Source organism: Cyclopterus lumpus, chromosome 25 (genome assembly GCF_009769545.1).
Source record: "Cyclopterus lumpus isolate fCycLum1 chromosome 25, fCycLum1.pri, whole genome shotgun sequence".
In the NCBI taxonomy this organism is placed as follows: domain Eukaryota; kingdom Metazoa; phylum Chordata; class Actinopteri; order Perciformes; family Cyclopteridae; genus Cyclopterus; species Cyclopterus lumpus.
Window position 1 is genome coordinate 11,811,760 of NC_046990.1, and position 19,454 is coordinate 11,831,213.

At 47.7% G+C, this 19,454-nt stretch overlaps 1 protein-coding gene across 1 annotated transcript; it reads left to right on the forward strand.

Annotated features, from left to right (window-relative positions):
• Nucleotides 1–292: 292 nt before the first annotated feature.
• nr2f5 (nuclear receptor subfamily 2, group F, member 5) lies at nucleotides 293–17,558 on the forward strand. Its single transcript, XM_034529174.1, has 4 exons — nucleotides 293–801; nucleotides 11,206–11,486; nucleotides 13,215–13,461; nucleotides 17,138–17,558. The coding sequence occupies exons 1-4, from the start codon at nucleotides 435–437 to the stop codon at nucleotides 17,455–17,457; spliced, it is 1,215 nt and encodes a 404-aa protein (XP_034385065.1). The 5' UTR covers nucleotides 293–434; the 3' UTR covers nucleotides 17,458–17,558.
• The last annotated feature ends 1,896 nt before the right edge of the window (nucleotides 17,559–19,454 follow it).

Sequence of the window (19,454 nt, forward strand, 5' to 3'; positions counted from 1 at the left end):
TGCGCCGTGTTTTCACATTCTAGAGGCGCAGAAGAAGTGAGATAGCGTTTTATTAATATTATATATATATATATGTATATATATGTTTGACATCTGACCTAACGGGGCTGACTTTTCCACGAGCTTCCACTCTGAAGAACAACGTGTTTATGGCTCGCTGCGCAGCGAGGCACACCGGGAGTTGTCGGCTTCGCTCTTCTGCATCGATCATGTTGATACCTCGCTGCTGCTGTGAACTTTGGTAGATGTTTGCAGAAAGACCGCAGAAGTACAGATACACGTTATAAACAATATTCCATACACGCGCGCGCAGGTTGACCTCTGCAGAGGAAGTGGGAAGCGCCTTGTTTTCCTCTCCGAGACGTCGGGACGGATCTCTATCACTCACGCGCTCTCCTGTGATTTTAACAAAGACCAAAGTGCTTGGGGATAGCATGGCAATGGTAGTAAACCAGTGGCCAGAGAACATTTCTGCAGATCCGGGGTCCCAGCTCCAGATATGCGGCCAGGAGCCCGGCGGGGCGCCGGGAACCCCCAACGGGTCCACCCCGGGGAACGACGCACTTTCCGGGGACAAGATCCCCAACGTGGACTGCATGGTGTGCGGGGACAAGTCCAGTGGGAAGCATTACGGCCAGTTCACCTGCGAGGGATGCAAAAGCTTCTTTAAGCGCTCGGTGAGGCGGAACCTCTCGTACACCTGCCGGGGGAACCGAGACTGTCCCATCGACCAGCACCACCGGAACCAGTGCCAGTACTGCCGGCTGAAGAAGTGCCTCAAAGTCGGCATGCGAAGAGAGGGTAAGACCATAGGTGTGTTACGGATGTCCGCGTAAAGTTGTGGCACATTTATTTACTAATTTGTGTGTGTGTGTGTGTGTGTGTGTGTGTGTGTGTGTGTGTGTGTGTGTCTGTGTGTGTGTCTGTGTGTGTGTCTGTGTCTGTGTCTGTGTGTGTGTGTGTGTGTGTGTGTGTGTGTGTGTGTGTGTGTGTGTGTGTGTGTGACCTAATGTGGCTCAGTGTACAATACCAATCTTAACAGGCCATTAAAGTCGGGAACTCCGCCGTAAAATATGTTACTGTCTCAAAATAAGTGACTAATTCACATCCGCGGAGCAGCAACATTTGACACATGTTTGAGGACAAACTTGGAAACTGCAGATTTGTATGATTACACATTTAAACTAAATGAAACTCAGTGTGGACTCACGTGTCCACTGAATGAGCGCCATCATGTGTGCGTAAAGTCCGCGGCGCGTTCCGGGACGCCTGTTGATCCCGACGCACAGTTTGTATCCATGTTGCTTTTATGGGTAAATAATCAGGCGCCACCTGCGGCAGCAGCACAATGCTTACTTCACATTCTTTGACCGCATCCAGCGCCATTCACGCTGCTCTGCTCGGTGGAATCCCTCCTTTGTCCCCTGTTTTAATTACGCTGTTTGCTCACCGACACCCGGAGCCGCTAGAAGAGGATGCCGCTGCATTGGCTGCATTGTGTTGGATTAACAACGGGTCAGTTAGCCGCAAAGGGGAGCGCTGGCAACGTGTCGGCGCAGAGCAGCGCTTCCCGTATTGATTATCATTCACGAGATGGAGATGGTGCATGTTTTTAAAATGTTCCAAACCCGAATGGGGCCGACGCATGTGTGCGCGCGGCTCGTTCTTCTTTGTTGATGCACTTTGGATTAGAGCGGCTCGTGATTTAGAGGCGACCTACATTATGATTCAAAAGGCGGATAATTGATAGAATGTCTGTATTGTATTTAGTTTTTTTTGTGGTAATTCCTGAAAATGCCGAAAGCAACGTCACACACCTTCACGCAGGTGAATCGTGGGCAAATGTCCTGTGAGTGGGTAAAAAAAAGAAAGTCCGTTTCACAGGCTTATCCTCAAAAGTCTTTATTGAAGATGTTCCTCTCCGCCCCTTTATTTCCTCTCAGAGGACAGAACGAGGTCAGCAGCAGCGTCCTAGTGAGCAATCTTGCTCAAGGACACTTCGGCAGGGGGTGTTTTAAAGCCAGAGAGTGTCTCGACGACCCCTCCGCCCTTTGTTCTGGGCCTGAGCCCACATGTAAATACAGTAGAGTGGAAATACCCGTCCTCCTCCTCCTCCTCCTCGGAGACGGTCCCTCAAGGGTTTCCCTTCTCTATGCGCGTGCACGTGTGTGTGTACTGTACACACTGTACACGCCTTACCTCGTCTTACCTCATGCAAGATGCCCGCAACACCGACACGCAGCACCGACACGCAGCGGTCGGTCCTTCGGCCGCATGAACCCGAGGTCGTGACGTCCGGACGCCGCAGAATGTTTATTCTAAAAATCTGAATAATCTGGTGACGAGACTCCAAATGAAAGTTAAAGCTCATCATTTGAAAACCAACGCATTCTCCTGTTTTGGAGATGAACGCAGATTATGATTTCACTTCCTTTCTAAAGGAGTTAAAGTGGTCATATTGGCCACGAGGTTTCTATACAATTTAAGAATATCATTAGTTTAGACAACGTTACGTTTTCATCTTAAATCATTTGTTATTTTTCGAGTTGGCAGAAAATATTTATTTACATTCAGTTTGTGAAAAAAAGGTGCATTTAAATAAGGCAGAAATTCTTCAATTGAAAAAAAAAAAAAAAACCTTTATTTATTTATTTTAGAAATAATAAGGTTTAATCTCCTTATCTGCTCATTAGCGTTTTCTTTTTTTGTGCAGTGGCTTATAGTTGTGCGTTAAAGGCTTAAATGCCAGCAGGTCAACTTACATTGGAGGAGCTCATCTGTTGGTGCATTTGAGGTCAGCAGGATTAAAGAGTGTCCTTAAATCCTCTTTGTCAGCTGACTTCTGTTCATCAGCATTCATTTGTCTAGGACCTGCATGTCTGGCCATTTGGAAAAGGAGAAAACGACATTAAATGGTTATATTGTAATATTATTATTATTATTATTATTATTATTATATTGGGTTAAATGTGAGGCTGAGAAAGGAAGTGATCATAATTCTTTTGAAATATTGAGCTTGAATTGAGTGAATCACAGATATCCAACTTTATCAAGACTCCCATTGTTTCAATGAAGTAAGTCACAACAAAGACATATTTTAATATTTGTGTACATGTAAGTATTCATGAATATTTGAAAGGAAATATTCATTGTTTCATCGTAACCTCTTAAGTGAATTAAACACTGCCGCGTCCTTAAATCCCAACTGAAACTGAAGCCACGTGCTCCTCCCCGAGGACACGGGCCATGTGTTCTCTACATTATTCAACAGGTTCACATGAGGTTGTGCAGAGGAGGAAATGTTTATGCTCACTTATGATCCAGGTGGGACCAAAAGGGCATTCTGATATCTCTGTTTGACATTTCCAACAATAAGACGGAAGCTGCCGTCAAAATAAAGCTAAAAGTTTCATGAGTGAGCCGCGTCGGATTTAGAGACTTCACTTAGTTTCATGTTCTTCTTTCTTCCTCCAAAGGAAGGCGTTTGACCTCTTTCTGCCGTCGTGCTGCGTGGAACATAATATCAATTGTATGGAGACTTTTATCCAGAGCACCTTTCAGCACCACGGCAGCAGACAGACGGCGTTGGCCTCAGTGGGAATCAAACCCCCAACCAAAAGAAAAGCATGGCAGCGTAGTGTCATTGTGTCACCACGCAGAACCTCGTCTCTCTGTCGGCACGGTTTCTGGGTTAGGAAGCGGAGAGGCAAAGAGAATCAGCCTGACAGTTTGCTTTTGAACCGGAGTGAATGTTTTAATTTTGAAGCGGCCCACAAGGACGAGCAGCTGAGGACAGAGAGAGAGAGAGAGGGAGGGAGGGAGGGAGGGAGAGGGGGAGAGGGAGAGAGAGAGAGAGAGGGAGAGAGAGAGACACGTGTGGTAGTTTCTACCGCTCTGATTAATGCACCGCCATGAGAATGTCGTCTCGTGGGCCGTGCGCGTCTTGAATCGTGCACCGTGGGCAGCTGTGAGCGCGCCCAGATACATGCAGACACGCCGAGTGAGTGCATGATAGTAAATAGTCTCAACATCCATTTGGATCACAGGAGTCTGTAATACCCACATTCAACATGCGCAGTGGGAATGCCGCTGCCTCCTCTCCCCCGGAGAACATACCGACGGCGGCTGAACATGTAGGTCAACCAAAACTAAAACATTAATAACAGACAGGCTCAAAGTCAAAGTCCAAATGTGTGGCAGTGAGTAAACAGTGACTAATCCAGTCATTCCCAAAGACTGGCTCGGGACCCCACAGGTGCGTCGCAGGACATTTCATGAGGGTCGCCCAATGAAACGAGCAGAACTTCTTCCTTATTTAACATTTGAGGCCGAATGTTCGATTTCTTCTGACCAGGAAGGGGTCACGCGTGGCGGCTTTCATCCTTCCCCCCCCCCCCCCCCCCCCCAAGGCCTCTGGGAGGTCGAGCTCCTGTTGCCTTTGACTGTTGCCAAGCAACCAAACGGAAGGAAGATATATTATATCTGCCAGTTGTGATTGGTTGTTTCCCCGTCACGTGACCTTTTTCCAAAAGTTCCCGAAAGTTAAAACTATTTTTATCTCGGGGCGCAGCTGTCGCGTCCTTAACACCTTAACACGGCGTGTTGTTGAGCGGTCATACGGGGATGCCGTCAACAAAAATGGTTCATCGTTATCCCACAATCGGTAATTCACGCACAAATTGGCTCTTATCAGCATTTATAGATAAGAGCCAATTTGTTAATTTGGTTTGTCATTTTTCCGTTTTGTTGACACTCCCCAGTCTGACCTCCCTTTGCTCTGAAAACCTTCACTTAGTTTAGCTGTTGATACATTTAAATACTTAACCCTTGTCCCCACACTTCATTATCAGTGGCCTCGAGGAAGTAAATGGCTCCCATTCACAAATCTTTCAGTATCGGCCATCTTCCATAAAGTAATACACCGGAGGCCCCGCGTTATTACCTCCAAGGCTACCTTTAATATTACAGAATAGATGATTGATGATGTGGGTTTTTTATGCTTTTGGACGCATCAAGGTGACGAGTGTCCTCTTTAAAAAGGTAACGCTTCCTTCTGCACATTCATGTGACACAAGTCATGTGACACAAGTCATGTGACCCTCTCAGGCGCCGTCAGTCAATCGACTCTAACAAATGGACCGACGCCGGACTGTTTGGCTTTAAGTGGCCCAACCTGTTTTTGTGTGTCACTTGGGTCTCTTGTAATAACACACACACACACACACACACACACACACACACACACACACACACACACACACACACACACACACACACACACACACACACACACACACACACACACATAATTAACCCCAACAAGGCTTCTCCTTCTGTCTGCCACACATTCATTCTCTATTCTAGGGCTGTGGGAGGATCTGTGTGCATTTATAATTTAGGCATAGTTGATTACGAGGCTCACGAGTTGTAGTTTTCCTATTTGTCCCTATTTGGAAAAGTTTTCCCATTTAAATAAATGTGGATATTGACCAGTCAGCGTTATTATCAGAGTCCTTTCCCTTGTGGTTTCTGGCCGTGCAGATACAATCGTGTTGGTGTTCAGGTGGCAAAGCAATGCCAAGAATATGTTAAAATATGTTTTTTTCTTTCTTTTATTTGTGGGAACTTTTGTTACCCAAAATAAAAGGATTCCTTCGTTGCCAATAGCAAAAGCCTCTGAAGCAGCTAGCCGTGAAGCTAACACTGTGCTGCAAAACAGACTGACGATGACTCGCGTGCAGGTTGGTGAGCAGCTCTCTTTAGGACTGGATGGTTTGGAAACAACCCCCTCACTGCCCTGCAGCCACGCTACCACGAGGGACAGATGGGAGTACACGTTTAGGGGGAACTGGCCCTTTAAATGTATTGTAATGGACAGAAAACAAAGCGGCAGCACTAAAATGGGCTTTTAAAAACTAAAATAAGTCTCCCTTGTCTTTGTTTACTGTCTGATAGCAACAACAACAACAACAACAACAACAACAGTGCAACTACAAATAAAGCCAAGCAGCCAAAGAGGTGTTTTTATCTCATGGCCGTAGCCCTGCTGTGTCAGATGAAGAGGGGAGGGGTTGTGCTTAGCTAATTAATTCAGGAACTGCATCATCAAAGTCTGAGAGGGACCGAAGAGACTCCACCAAACGTCCTCTCGCCGCCTTCAGGTCCTCTGCTGCATTCATCTCTGCTCCTTCTGCTCCTTCTGCTCCTTCATTCCTCTGCTCCTTCATTCTTCTACTCCTTCATTCCTCCGCTCCTCCATTCTTCTACTCCTTCATTCCTCCGCTCCTTCATTCTTCTGCTCCTTCATTCCTCTGCTCCTCCATTCTTCTGCTCCTTCATTCTTCTGCTCCTTCATTCCTCTGCTCCTCCATTCTTCTGCTCCTTCATTCTTCTGCTCCTTCATTCCTCTGCTCCTTCATTCTTCTGCTCCTCCATTCCTCTGCTCCTTCATTCTTCTGCTCCTCCATTCTTCTGCTCCTTCATTCTTCTGCTCCTTCATTCTTCTGCTCCTTCATTCTTCTGCTCCTTCATTCCTCTGCTCCTTCATTCCTCTGCTCCTTCATTCCTCTGCTCCTTCATTCCTCTACTCCTTCATTCCTCTGCTCCTCCATTCCTCTGCTCCTTCATTCCTCTCTTCATACCTCTCTGCTCCTTCATTCCTCTACTCCTTCATTCCTCTGCTCCTCCATTCCTCTGCTCCTTCATTCCTCTCTTCATACCTCTCTGCTCCTTCATTCCTCTGCTCCTTCATTCCTCTGCTCCTTCATTCCTCTGCTCCTCCATTCTTCTGCTCCTTCATTCCTCTGCTCCTTCATTCCTCTGCTCCTTCATTCCTCTGCTCCTCCATTCCTCTGCTCCTTCATTCCTCTCTTCATACCTCTCTGCTCCTTCTGCTCCTTCTGCTCCTTCTGCTCCTTCATTCCTCCGCTCCTTCATTCCTCTACTCCTTCATACCTCTGCTCCTTCATTCTTCTGCTCCTTCTGCTCCTTCATTCTTCTACTCCTTCATTCCTCTGCTCCTTCATTCTTCTACTCCTTCATTCCTCTGCTCCTTCATTCTTCTGCTCCTTCATTCCTCTCTTCATACCTCTCTGCTCCTTCTGCTCCTCCATTCCTCTGCTCCTTCATTCCTCTCTTCATACCTCTCTGCTCCTTCGATCCAGGACTGAGGGCCCATCTGACCCGTTTCCAGCGTGCAGATGTCTTGTTAGTGAGGTCAGCTGACCTGTGAAGGGGTTGTGAAACACTTTAATACAAACAAATGATCATTTTGCTCTATTTCTTTTCTTTTTTCCCTTTTAGTGTGATGCAATAACACTTTCCAGATGTCCCATCAACACTGTGGTACAACCTTTGTACCATTAAACATATTAAATTCTACACTTTTAGTGTCAACTAATATCAACACATGGCAACAGTATCTTTAAACTCCAATAACAGTGTTTGTGTTACCACTAGGGGGCAGTGGAAACAAGCTGTGAACACAACACTGACATATTACCACTTCAAAAGCTTGTTTAGTTTTGTAGATTACTTCCTGAGGTTCATATGTGGCTGCTACATGCTACATGCTACATTTTACATGCAGGGTGGGTACAGAGGTGGTTCTTAAGAGAGAGTAAAGTTTACTGTTTTAAAAAACAAAACAAGCTGTACGATGTAAATTCTATCTTAATTGCAAAATGATATAGATTCTGGTGGCTTAGAGAAGCGTTCTGAAACACAGTTAGTGTTCAGTTTTCTTTTTGTTTTTCTATTTGTTTCCACCAAACAGAACTTGCTCTTGCACAATAGCACGCGATGGTCCTGACGCTGTGGACCATGGACTCCACCAGTCCTTCATAGCAATAAGTAGAACGTAATGTCTCCCATTAACTCTGCAGAGCAGCTCCACAACGGAGTCACCGCTGTCCAATTACATTTGAGAACTTCAGGGTGGAGACCAGGTTTTCAAATACTTAGTCTGCTATCTCGAGCGCTCCTGGTTTACACATTAGCTCCTCTCGGCCTCCTATCTGATTCTCCCTGGGAGCTTTGCCCTGCTGCGGAGCAGTGACCTGCAGGTCAAAGTTCAGGGAATAAAACCGTCCCCTGCGGGATCACACCCATGTACTTGTACACAGGCATCCGCATGCTTTGAGCTTCAGTGTTTTGATATTGTATTGATTGCAGATGAGACACATTCATCTGGCTCGCCAATGGAGGCTTTAGAAATGTAAGATCTCCTTATTAAACACAGTCAGTCTGAGCCCAGTCCGTAATGCGTCTGTGTGGCCGGCACCGTGACCTTCTAGTCCAAATGTTGATGGCCTTAATTGTGTTTAGCTGCTGTAATTCCACCGACCGTCTGACCCAGAGGCTAATCCAGGGCAGCGAGCTGTGCTCTCCGCCTGCTGCCATTTGCTGAAGTGGCATTCTGAAACGTCCCGTGGTACCTCTGTTTGCACTTTCCTCCTCGGCCTCGTTTCCAGCCTACGCACACGGGATGGTGTTTTGGGGTTTGGGAGATTTGTAGACTTTTTTTTTTAATTTTTAGGTCCTCATTTTGGTATCTTGAACGATTTCATTCGCCGGGAAGAATGACTTTGTACGTCGCTCGTGTTTCCAGTTTCTTTCCGTCTGAAGACGAGCTCAGTGAACTCCATTGAGCCGAGCCACAGTGCACCAATTAAAAAGCAGGAATCGGCTTATGGCAGACACCCAAATCTGACTTTATACTCCCATCCCCCCCGTTGTTCTGGATCTCTCTGACCCTGCTTTCCTTTTTTTTGTCTTATCCTCAGGCATCTGCTTCTCTCTAATGTCTCTCTCGCTGCCCTCCTCTCTGTCAAGATACTACATCTCTGTGTCTGCCTGTCTGTCTGCCTGTCTGTCTGCCTGCCTGTCTGTCTGTCTGCCTGTCTGTCTGCCTGCCTGTCTGTCTGCCTGTCTGTCTGCCTGTCTGTCTGCCTGTCTTTCTCTCCATTCATTTGGACCTTTCCATAGTCACTCATTGCTCCCTTTCCTCTCTCTCTCCCTCTCTCTCTCCCTTCCCCCCCCCGGCGAGGAAAGCAAACCGAGTGCTGTCTCAGTCAGAAGTCCTCTATTGATCGTCCTCTCAGCCACGAGTGACTCACACAATGAGGCTTTTGAGAAGTCAAGTGGATCGAGCATATTCGCTGCCAGCCGCAGGATTAACCACGAATCAATTTGAGAGCAGATTAATAGCTGTGAGTCGTCATATCGGCGACATGAGAGGCAGCCGGGTGCCAACAGGTCGTGGAATTTGGAAGAATTTGATGCACTCCCCGTGAAGGTCATTGTGTTTCACGGCTGTTTCAATGCATTAGTGAGCAGCCCAAAAGAAGTGGAAACCAGGTTGTTGACCCCCCGTGGAATAGATTCTTTCTCTAGATGATGTTAACAAGCCAGGGCAGAGTGACAGTTTTGGGTTATGGAAGTGCTCTGACTTGGACATGGAGACGTTTGTTGTCCTCTCGGGGGGACACGACAGAATCGGTCCTTTCAGAGCCCTAAAGTGACTCGAGTTCCTCCAGCAGCCTCCGCGTGACGCCCGTTGTCCCTCTGGGCCGAAGAGGAAGTCGGGTGATGTTGTTGTAGAGCGTGAAGTCCACGCAGGGACCAGGTCACGGAGCTCCTCCCAGCCGAGGGACGCATCCCGCTTCCTGTTTCCTCCCGACAGTCAAAGTTATTTTCTCTCAACCGCATGCATGTTACTGTAACCGTGACAACAAAGGCCCCCGACCTTAATGCTAAGTAACAAACCACAATGATTTGCCAACACTAACCATGGTGTTATGTGCCTAAACCCTAACCAGACGTCATGCATGAGGTCTTTCAATGTGTCTTTAAGTAGTTTGACGTCTAATTTGGTGGACTTGTTGCCGACAGCAACCGCTCCGTGTACTTTAAACACATTTGACCAGGTAATCTTTGTCTCAGAATACGTTTTCACTGGTTCGTGAAACCCAAAGACGGGAGCGACGAGGAATGTCCCATTGCGCAACGTCTCTGTGACAGGCGGCTCCTCCACAGCCAGGACGCCGCTTGAGAAGAGCAGCCGGGAAAACTGGTACTTTGAGGCCTTTTTGTGCTGAGGTATTTAAATTAAAGGGCTCTTCTTTCGCCCTTGAGTGATTTGACCTCTCGCGTCTCGGACGTGCCACGGTGCGTTCAAGTGACACAGCCACGGTGCGTTCAAGTGACACAGCTGCTGTGTGCGAGGGGAGTTGAAGAGCATTTCTCCAGACCCCTCCTCCTCCCTTTTGTTTCACCCCTCTCTCCACCTCCAGCTTCCACATGTCTCTTGATGTAAACCACGCTCGCTATCTGAAGCCTCATCTCAGATTATATTCAAATCCACTGAACTCTGCCCCTTCTCTCTCTTTCCCCTTAAACTCCCCTTTCTCAACCTATCACCTCTCGATCGCTCGACCCCCCCACCCCCCTCCACCCCCGTGTGTAACAGTAGATGGAGTTATTAGTCAGACAGTGGGGATGACTGAACAGGTGTTTTCCAAATAGGCCTTTTGAGCATTCGCTGCATCATCGGGGGGGGGGGGGGTTGTGTGCGTACGAGAGCCCTTTTCTCCTCAGGCTGAGCCATTCGCCAGGAGAGGGAGGGTGGGTGTGTGTTCGAGGAGGGTGGGTGTGTGTTCGAGGAGGGTGGGTGTGTGTTCGAGGAGGGTGGGTGTATGTTCGAGGAGGGTGGGGGCAGGTCACCATATTCATGTGGAGCGTGCATGTGTGTATGCGGATGCATAACATTTGTAGGTGTGAAGAAGCGGTATATCTTTACCAGCTGCTGCTTGTCATTACTCATTGAAGCACAACAGCGGGGGCAGAGTGGCCTTGACCGGACCACTTTCCACTGGTCCACGGCCAAGACGAGCGCTGACATATTTAGGAGTCAGAGAAGTGTTCCCGTCTCCACACTTTTGGCACCTTTGTCCCCCCCCCCCCCCCCCCCCCCATGCCCAGTTTTACTCTTTGCCCTTCGTCTTCGTCTTCGTCTCCTCTCTCTTCTGTTTCTGCCGCAGGCTTTTTGAATTCACTCCATTTTACAGGCTGTACAGAGGCTTTTCAGACAGACATAGATGAAGACATATCAGAAGAAACACTGGAAACATATTCACATATTCACGGTCTAGAAGTTTAGATTAATGCGGCCGCATTCTCACCTTCACCTGTCTTGCTTCCCATCAGCTGTTCAACGAGGACGCACATCGAACTCCCAGAGCAGCCCGGGACAGTACCTGACCAACGGCACCGACCCGTACAACGGCCAGCCCTACCTGTCCGGCTTCATCTCCCTGCTGCTGCGCGCAGAGCCCTACCCCACCTCTCGCTACGGGGCCCAGTGCATGCAGGGAAACAACCTGATGGGCATCGAGAACATCTGCGAGCTGGCGGCCAGGCTGCTCTTCAGTGCTGTCGAGTGGGCCAAGAACATCCCTTTCTTCCCCGATCTGCAGCTCATGGACCAGGTGAGGCTGACTAAATATCCAACTCTGAAGGTTCAGTTTGACATTTTGGTGGGAAGATGGAAACCACTCTTTTGTCTGTACAGTGGATACAAAGCTACGGCCAGCAGCTTGTTAGCCTAGCTTAGCATAAACAGCTGACCTGGCTCTCTCCAAAGAGAACAACATCATGATTCATGACCGTCGTGTTATATCTCATTAATTGGATACATACAAAAACCAAAGTGTAAAGAGGACATGGGTCCCAAGGACGTTAGTGTACCTCCTTAAAGTTGGACCCAGGCTAGGTGTCATATTTAGTGTAAATGACTGTTATCATTGTCTAATTGGTCCTTCAATAAAAGTGTAAGGGGAACATACTTAAGGGATTGGCTTTCAGCCTCCAAATGTAGACACTTAGCATCTAAGGATGTGTGTATATATATATATATATATATATATATATATATATATATATATATATATTCTGTATATGATGGACAGTATAGACATCCTTATTCAAAATTAAATTCTCCTGTTCAACTTCATCAAAACCAAAAGAAAGCTGCAACCCAATGAAAGACCACAGTTACATGAAGTATGATTCATAAACGGTTTCTTTATGACACTTTGACACATAATTGAGCTTCTAAATATTAGTTTTCTTTTCATTAATCACTCAGTGGCATATACAAATACATCATGTTGTGTTATTATTTACTGGAGGCAGAAACCGGCACAACAAACCCAATGTCAACGCTGCATATGTAGATTCATAGCAGCTGTAACGTCTGACCTATAAATATTCAGGTGCACCTTTTGGCCGACATATCTCCGATATGTCCCGCTGCACCCCGTCATTAATACTCCATTAACGTCACGTCGAGACGTCCTTCAGAAATGTGCCACGCATGTCTATAAACCCACTTTGTTGAATTATTATTTGAACCAACCTTTTTCAAAACTATCAAACAACATCAACACGTGTCTTAATCTAACTAAAATAAAAAAAATAATAATGTAGACGCCTATTAAAAGAGATGCCACAAAGTGATATGTGGTGGGATTTGTCCACCACCTGTTTTTATCCACGGCCTTCATCTTGGGACTGCTCCTCCAGACATATAAAAATCTGGATTTTAAAACCTTATAATATTTCAGTTTGATCGGTAATTTGAGTGAATGATTAGTACTTTGGAGCGGTGCCATTTTCTGTCAAGCCGTCACTCTGTTGCCATATTGTATATTAAAAGCACATTTCTCTTTCACATCCTCTTGTAATATTCATGACCTTTGAAACTGACAGTGAACGTTTCACGGCATTAATTCTTCTCCAATCGGCTCATGAAAGGTGCTCTCTGGTCTGTGTGTGCTTCTTCCTTCATGAATATACGACTTGTTGGGAGGAATATGTGCATGAAAGGCGCCGCTGTATCTAGTCTGCGTTTAGTCTTTTATTTACCAAATTATGACCATTTCCAAACGATGCTCGTTGCATCGCTTGATGGAATGTGTCATTTCTCTATTGAAACACAGTCTGACCTTCTCAAACATGCTGTCACATTTTTAATATCATTCCCGTGAGACACATTTTAATTGATTCAACCCTGTAAACATGCCTTTAGTATTTTTAATAAATTGCTATGTTTTCAATCTCCAATCCAGATCTGTCCACCACATGATGCTAATGTGGTGTTATTATTATTATTTAGACATAAAGTATTAACCACTCGACGCCGCCTGTCTGCCTAGGTGGCGCTGTTGCGCATGTCATGGAGCGAGTTGTTCGTCCTCAACGCCGCCCAGTGCTCCATGCCGCTCCACGTGGCCCCTCTACTGGCAGCTGCAGGCCTGCACGCGTCGCCCATGTCAGCGGAGCGCGTGGTGGCTTTCATGGACCACATCCGGGTCTTCCAGGAGCAGGTGGAGAAGCTGAAGGCCCTGCAGGTCGACACGGCAGAATATTCCTGCCTCAAGTCCATCGTGCTCTTCACGTCTGGTGAGTTGGAATGAAGCGCGGAGAGTCGCAGGGGAACTGCATCAAATGTCAACGGAGTCGCGTGACGCTGACACGCGATGCTGAAGCAGGAAGCAGGATTTACGGAGTTTAGAAGTAACTAATCCATGACCCAAACATGTTAAATGTAACATGTTAAAGTGCATAACACTTTGCTCTCTAAGTTCTCTGTGAAAACAAGACGCCACTCGGACGTCTTACAACAACAACATAAGAGCAAGTTTAACAGTACTAAGCTGAATGTTAGGGTCATAAATCAATAATTAGTTGAGACTAACTAGTATGTTTAATATAAAACAGTCCTTTCACTTTATCCTCTCCTCAAACAGAGGATTATGGGTAACGCCGCCTCTCTCCTGAGTAACTTCACTATTGCTCTGGCACAAGGGGAGGAATTAGCAGGCGGGCCAGCTGACTTCTGTTGGCACGGGGTTCTGCTAATTGGGTTATTCATGTTGACAGGGACACTCGATCACGGGGTATCAAAGCACATGTAAACAGCTCAACCTGAATTCAAGGAATGGCCAATAGGAGGGCCGCTCTGTGCTTTAAACATAGCCAAGCGGAAAATAAAACCGCTTATAACGAAAATCAATCATTGAATTAAATCATAAATGTAAATAACTATGCGTTACAAATATATTACCAGTATAGAAGTTCAAAGGGAACTTTTGCCTCATATTGTTCAGGTCATTTTTACGTAAAGTCTGAACTTGGATGCCTTCAGATTAATGCAATGTGCATCTTGTGGTGCCTCATTAGGAGCACTGTCTCCTCGATCTCTTAACAATCATCTCATTTGCACAACATTTTTTATAAAAATGGACGAAAATGTTTAGAAAAAACTATCAGAGAGGAAAGTTAATGGACATTTACATAACTGACACCTACAGTATGTCTACGAGACAGAACGCCATTTAACGCATAGAAGACGTCTGAACAGCGAGCTAATTATCACCAAACTGCGAGTGTGAATTTGGCGGATTTCATCTTCAAATGAGGAGTTCTTGCTGCCCAGAAACGCGTCTTCCCTCTGCTGTGCTTAGATCCAGTTGAGCTCACAGACTCACGAGGCCAGACTCGACCTTTTCACCTCCGCCCAGGCTGACCGAGTCGTGACCTCTAACGCTGCAGCAGATATTGTCTCGTTTGCTCCGTATGCAAATGCTCTGCTCCAGTCCTCCCACTAGTCAGTCATGGTCTCTGCCCTCCATGAATTTCACTGTAATTTGAGCGCTCTCTAATACTGTAAAGAGCCTGCTAGTCTTCGTGGGAGTAGCTGCTTGTGCCTCCCGTATTCGTCTTGAATCTTTGTCTAAGTTGTGTTTAGATTTCAGCCCCTGTGATACATTTAGTTGGAAACACTTAATAATAAAGTTCAGATAGAGACACATATGTTATGTATAGAGAGAAACACTAATCTGAACCCACCAATCCATATTTACGAAGCCAGCAGCCACGATGTGCTAAAAATTGCATCCTTGTGAAATGTAGTGATCATTTGCTGTAATCTTATATAATTGATGATGATGGTAACTTCTCACCTGCAAAAAACATCTCTCAGATGGACTTGCTGAGAAAGTACCTTCAGGCACAGATTTGGCTATTTATAGCTGTTTGCATCCAAAGCTCTTAAAAAGAACAGGACTTGAGCTTCACACCCTCCTCCCTGTGGCTTTATGTTCTCCCCACTGAGCTGCAGACACTATTAAATGAAAATATAATGGTGTTACATCTTGAGGAATGCATTGTTTTGATACTTCTTCTATACAAACCCTGTTGAGGTTTATCCCAACAGTCACTGGGCTCCAGTGCCGGCCAACATACTGTCACATCTGGGATGCTTCACAGAGAGATCATGCGTTGTGACCCAGGGGGAAATGGATGGTGAAGAAGCCAACACCGAGATGTGTCTCGTGCCTGTTATTTATTTCTTCTTCATTTATTGCATTGCCCTCTTTTATCCCCCCGTGCATGTCAGATTCACTCTGCGTGTACCTAGCGCCTCTCGACCGTGTATGTCTGTAGATCCACCTCTCCACTGCTCTCATCAGCCATCTCTTCTCCTTGATGCCATCTATTATTGAAACCAGTCATCCACCCCTCCTCCCTATACGCTCCCCAACCCAGCCCAGGCTCCGGGACCCCCGCCCCCACCACGGGAGCTCAATTATGTATGGTGGGTTTCAGTGAGACGGAGAATTTGCAACAGCCCCGGCCGTGACCTACATAACCCCTGTAGCCCTGAGCGTCCCATGTGACTTCCCAGCATGTACCCGCATGTATACACGTCGCACCAACACTGCAGATGTCTTTCCAAAAGAAGACAATACATTTAGTGAAACGGGCAGATAGGGACACAATTTGAATTTAATGGAGACAGACGTGTTCACACGCACACACTCGATGGACCCGTTAATAAACCTGACTCCTGCAGACGTGGTGGGCTGAGCTAACCAGCTTAGACAAACAGCACTCGTCTTTCACCTCCCTCCGAGTGCCCTCCCTCCGCTGCTCCTGTGAAGCCCAGTCCCATCACGCCACATCAGAGACCGGGCATCTCAGCGCTGCCACCCTGATCCTTCACCCCCACTGACCCGGTGTGTGCCCAAGGATCAGACAAAAGAACACGCCACTTGGCGTGTAAGGGCGCCCACTGAGCTGTCGCTTCGGCACGCGATGTGGCTTCGGGCCCACAGACAGCTTTACTAATCCCAACCAGGCAGGGACTGCCTTGTCACGGGGACCCAAAATGGCGGCCCCAAAACAAAACATAAAAAAGGCAGTCCAGCTGGACCCCCACCACCCCCCCCCCACCCCGAGTGGAAGGGAAACACAGCTGAAGTGGGAGCAATTATTCACTCGGAATGATGAGAATAGTGTCCGCTGAGGGAGGGGAGGGGTTGACACACTCGATTAAAATATGACGTAAATTACATTTGTTGTTGTATGGAGCCGAGGCCCAGCAGGGTTTAACACGGGACCGATGACAAAGGGGGACCAGCGAGGTGGTTCAAACATGCGGGACGGCGCTTCCAGACCAGAAGAACGCGCCTCAGGAGAAATTGCCCTCTGTGTTCCAAAGAGGGTTCATTCAGGGGTCAGTCGGAGAGCTCTCGATGCACAGTGAGTTGTCTTTGTTTGGAGTTCACACGTCTCTGACCCCCTTTGCTAAATCCCCGAGCTCTCCCCTGCACACAGAGGGTGAGAAAAGTGTCGCGCACAGCGTTACGCGCTATCGACTGTGCGAAACTCTCGCCGAGGGAGGGGGGCCAGCAGGGGGGGGGGGGGGGGGCAGACCATGACCTGTGGGGAAGGGGAACGCTGTCGTGTGCTGTGAACACAGACCTCAGGCGTAGTGGATACGCATCTCTGCAGTGACTACCTGGATTCTTTGAGCAAGATTTCTCTGACTTGAGGAATTTGGAATAAAAATACATTTAAAAAAAGCAACTGTCGAGCTTTTGCTGACATTTTATTACCCATCTGTGTCTACATGCATCTGCTCCCATCATCGAGATGCAGAATTTCCTCGGTAAAAAAACGTTGTTCCCATCTAATGTGTGATGTGCTAATGTTTTGTGCTCTTGCCTGGTGCTTCAGACACTAGAATGAGGATTCTATGTAACGGACCCTAAATGCTGTCCCTTCCCTCTAGATGCTATGGGGCTGTCAGACGTCACCCACGTGGAGAGCATCCAGGAGAAGTCCCAGTGCGCCCTGGAGGAGTACGTAAGGAACCAGTACCCCAGCCAGCCCAACCGCTTCGGACGCCTCCTCCTCCGCCTGCCCTCCCTGCGCATCGTGTCCTCCCCGGTCATCGAGCAGCTGTTCTTCGTCCGCCTGGTGGGCAAGACGCCCATCGAGACTCTGCTCCGCGACATGCTGCTCTCGGGCTCCAGCTACAACTGGCCCTACATGCCCACGGTGCAGCGCGACCGGCCCATCTCCCTCCACTACAACGAGAACGGGCCCTGAGGTGGAGAGGCAGCGAGACAGGAGACGCTGTGGGAGAAAGGCTGGACGTCCATCTGACTCCTCATCCACCCACCCTCCAATCCACCCATCCACCCATCCACCAATCCACCCACCCTCCAATCCACCCATCCACCCACCCTCCAATCCACCCATCCACCCATCCACCAATCCACCCACCCTCCAATCCACCCATCCACCCACCCTCCAATCCACCCATCCACCCACCCTCCAATCCACCCATCCACCACCCACCCTCCAATCCATCCATCCACTCACCCTCCAATCCATCCATCCACCCACCCTCCAATCCACCCATCCACCCATCCACCCACCCTCCAATCCACCCATCCACCCACCCTCCAATCCACCCATCCATCCATCCACCAATCCACCCACCCTCCAATCCACCCATCCACCCATCCACCCACCCTCCAATCCACCCATCCACCCATCCACCACCCACCCTCCAATCCATCCATCCACTCACCCTCCAATCCATCCATCCACCCACCCTCCAATCCACCCATCCACTCACCCTCCAATCCATCCACCCACCCTCCAATCCATCCAACAATCCATCCACCCATCTAAACCCACCCATCCACCCACCCATCCACCCATCCACCACCCATCCACCTATCCACCCATCCATCCACCCATCCACCCATCCACCCATCCACCCATCCACCACCCATCCACCCATCCATCCACCCATCCATCCACCCATCCACCCATCCATCCACCCATCCATCCACCCATCCATCCACCCATCCACCCATCCACCCATCCACCCACCCATCCACCCACCCACCCATCCACCCACCCATCCACCCATCCACCCATCCACCCATCCATCCACCCATCCACCCATCCACCCATCCACCCACCCATCCACCACCCACCCATTCATTCTATCCTCCCTCACCATTCCGCTCAGACACATCCTGACTATGTAATCCACGACCGTCCCGGTTACACAAGCCAGCCAATCATTCACCGCGGCCATTGCAGAGGCTCGGTGGCTCGTTGCGGTCTACATTTGAGATGTAGACGGACTAGTTGGTCGAACGGGTTATTGCGCAGTTCACCAGCAGGTCTGTTGGACTCACTTCAGATGTCTCAAAGCCCATGACAACCGGGGGCAGAAGAAGACAACTCGTTGTTTTGTTGTTGGTGCTAGCTTACATTTACAGAGGCTGCGTACGAGCATCTCAGACGAATACTGAGCAAGGGCTTTGCCAACGGACTCTGAAACCAAGAGCACAAGGCCCCCTGTATAATATACACATTTTTGAAAAGAAAGCCAGAAGCCATTAAAAGAAGACAAATGCCAAAATGTCTTGGACTTTTGCAGAGAATATGTTTTAATGTGCGTGTGTTTGTATTAGCACTGTTTGTATGGAGAGAAAACTCATGATTGTGTCCATATGTACAGTATATTGTTGATTCATAGGCATCTATAGCATATTAGGGTTCAATGGGAAAAGCTCAGGTTCAAAGGGTGAGGTAACCAGAAAGACAGACATGCCAATATCACAATAGCAGAATACCAGTTCAAATTTACAGATATCAGCAGCCTGTGCCAAAGCTGAAAAATGCATCTTGTTTGGATATGTTTGTGGTCGTGTTGGTGATGAAAAATGTGTGTCTATAATTTGACTATATACTTGTTTTGGGGTCTCAGGGGCAGAGAAGTTTGTAAAAAAAAAAAAAGAAGAAGAAGAAAAAAGAAATTCTAGGCACTTGCATTGTAAAGTAGTCAGAACGTACACTTATTCACGCCTGGAGGAAATCACAGCACTGGATCCTTGCTGCCCTTTTGCCATTTGATCCATCGACCTTCTCACTTATTAAAAGGCCCATTAAAACTTCTTACATGTTGTTTCCACCGGAGTGACGCAACGCATCCTCATTGTTGTTGTATTGTCTTGATTGTCAACAGTGGACCTTATGAATTGGGGGAGGGGGAGCATTTTACAAAACTAGCTGTACTTGCC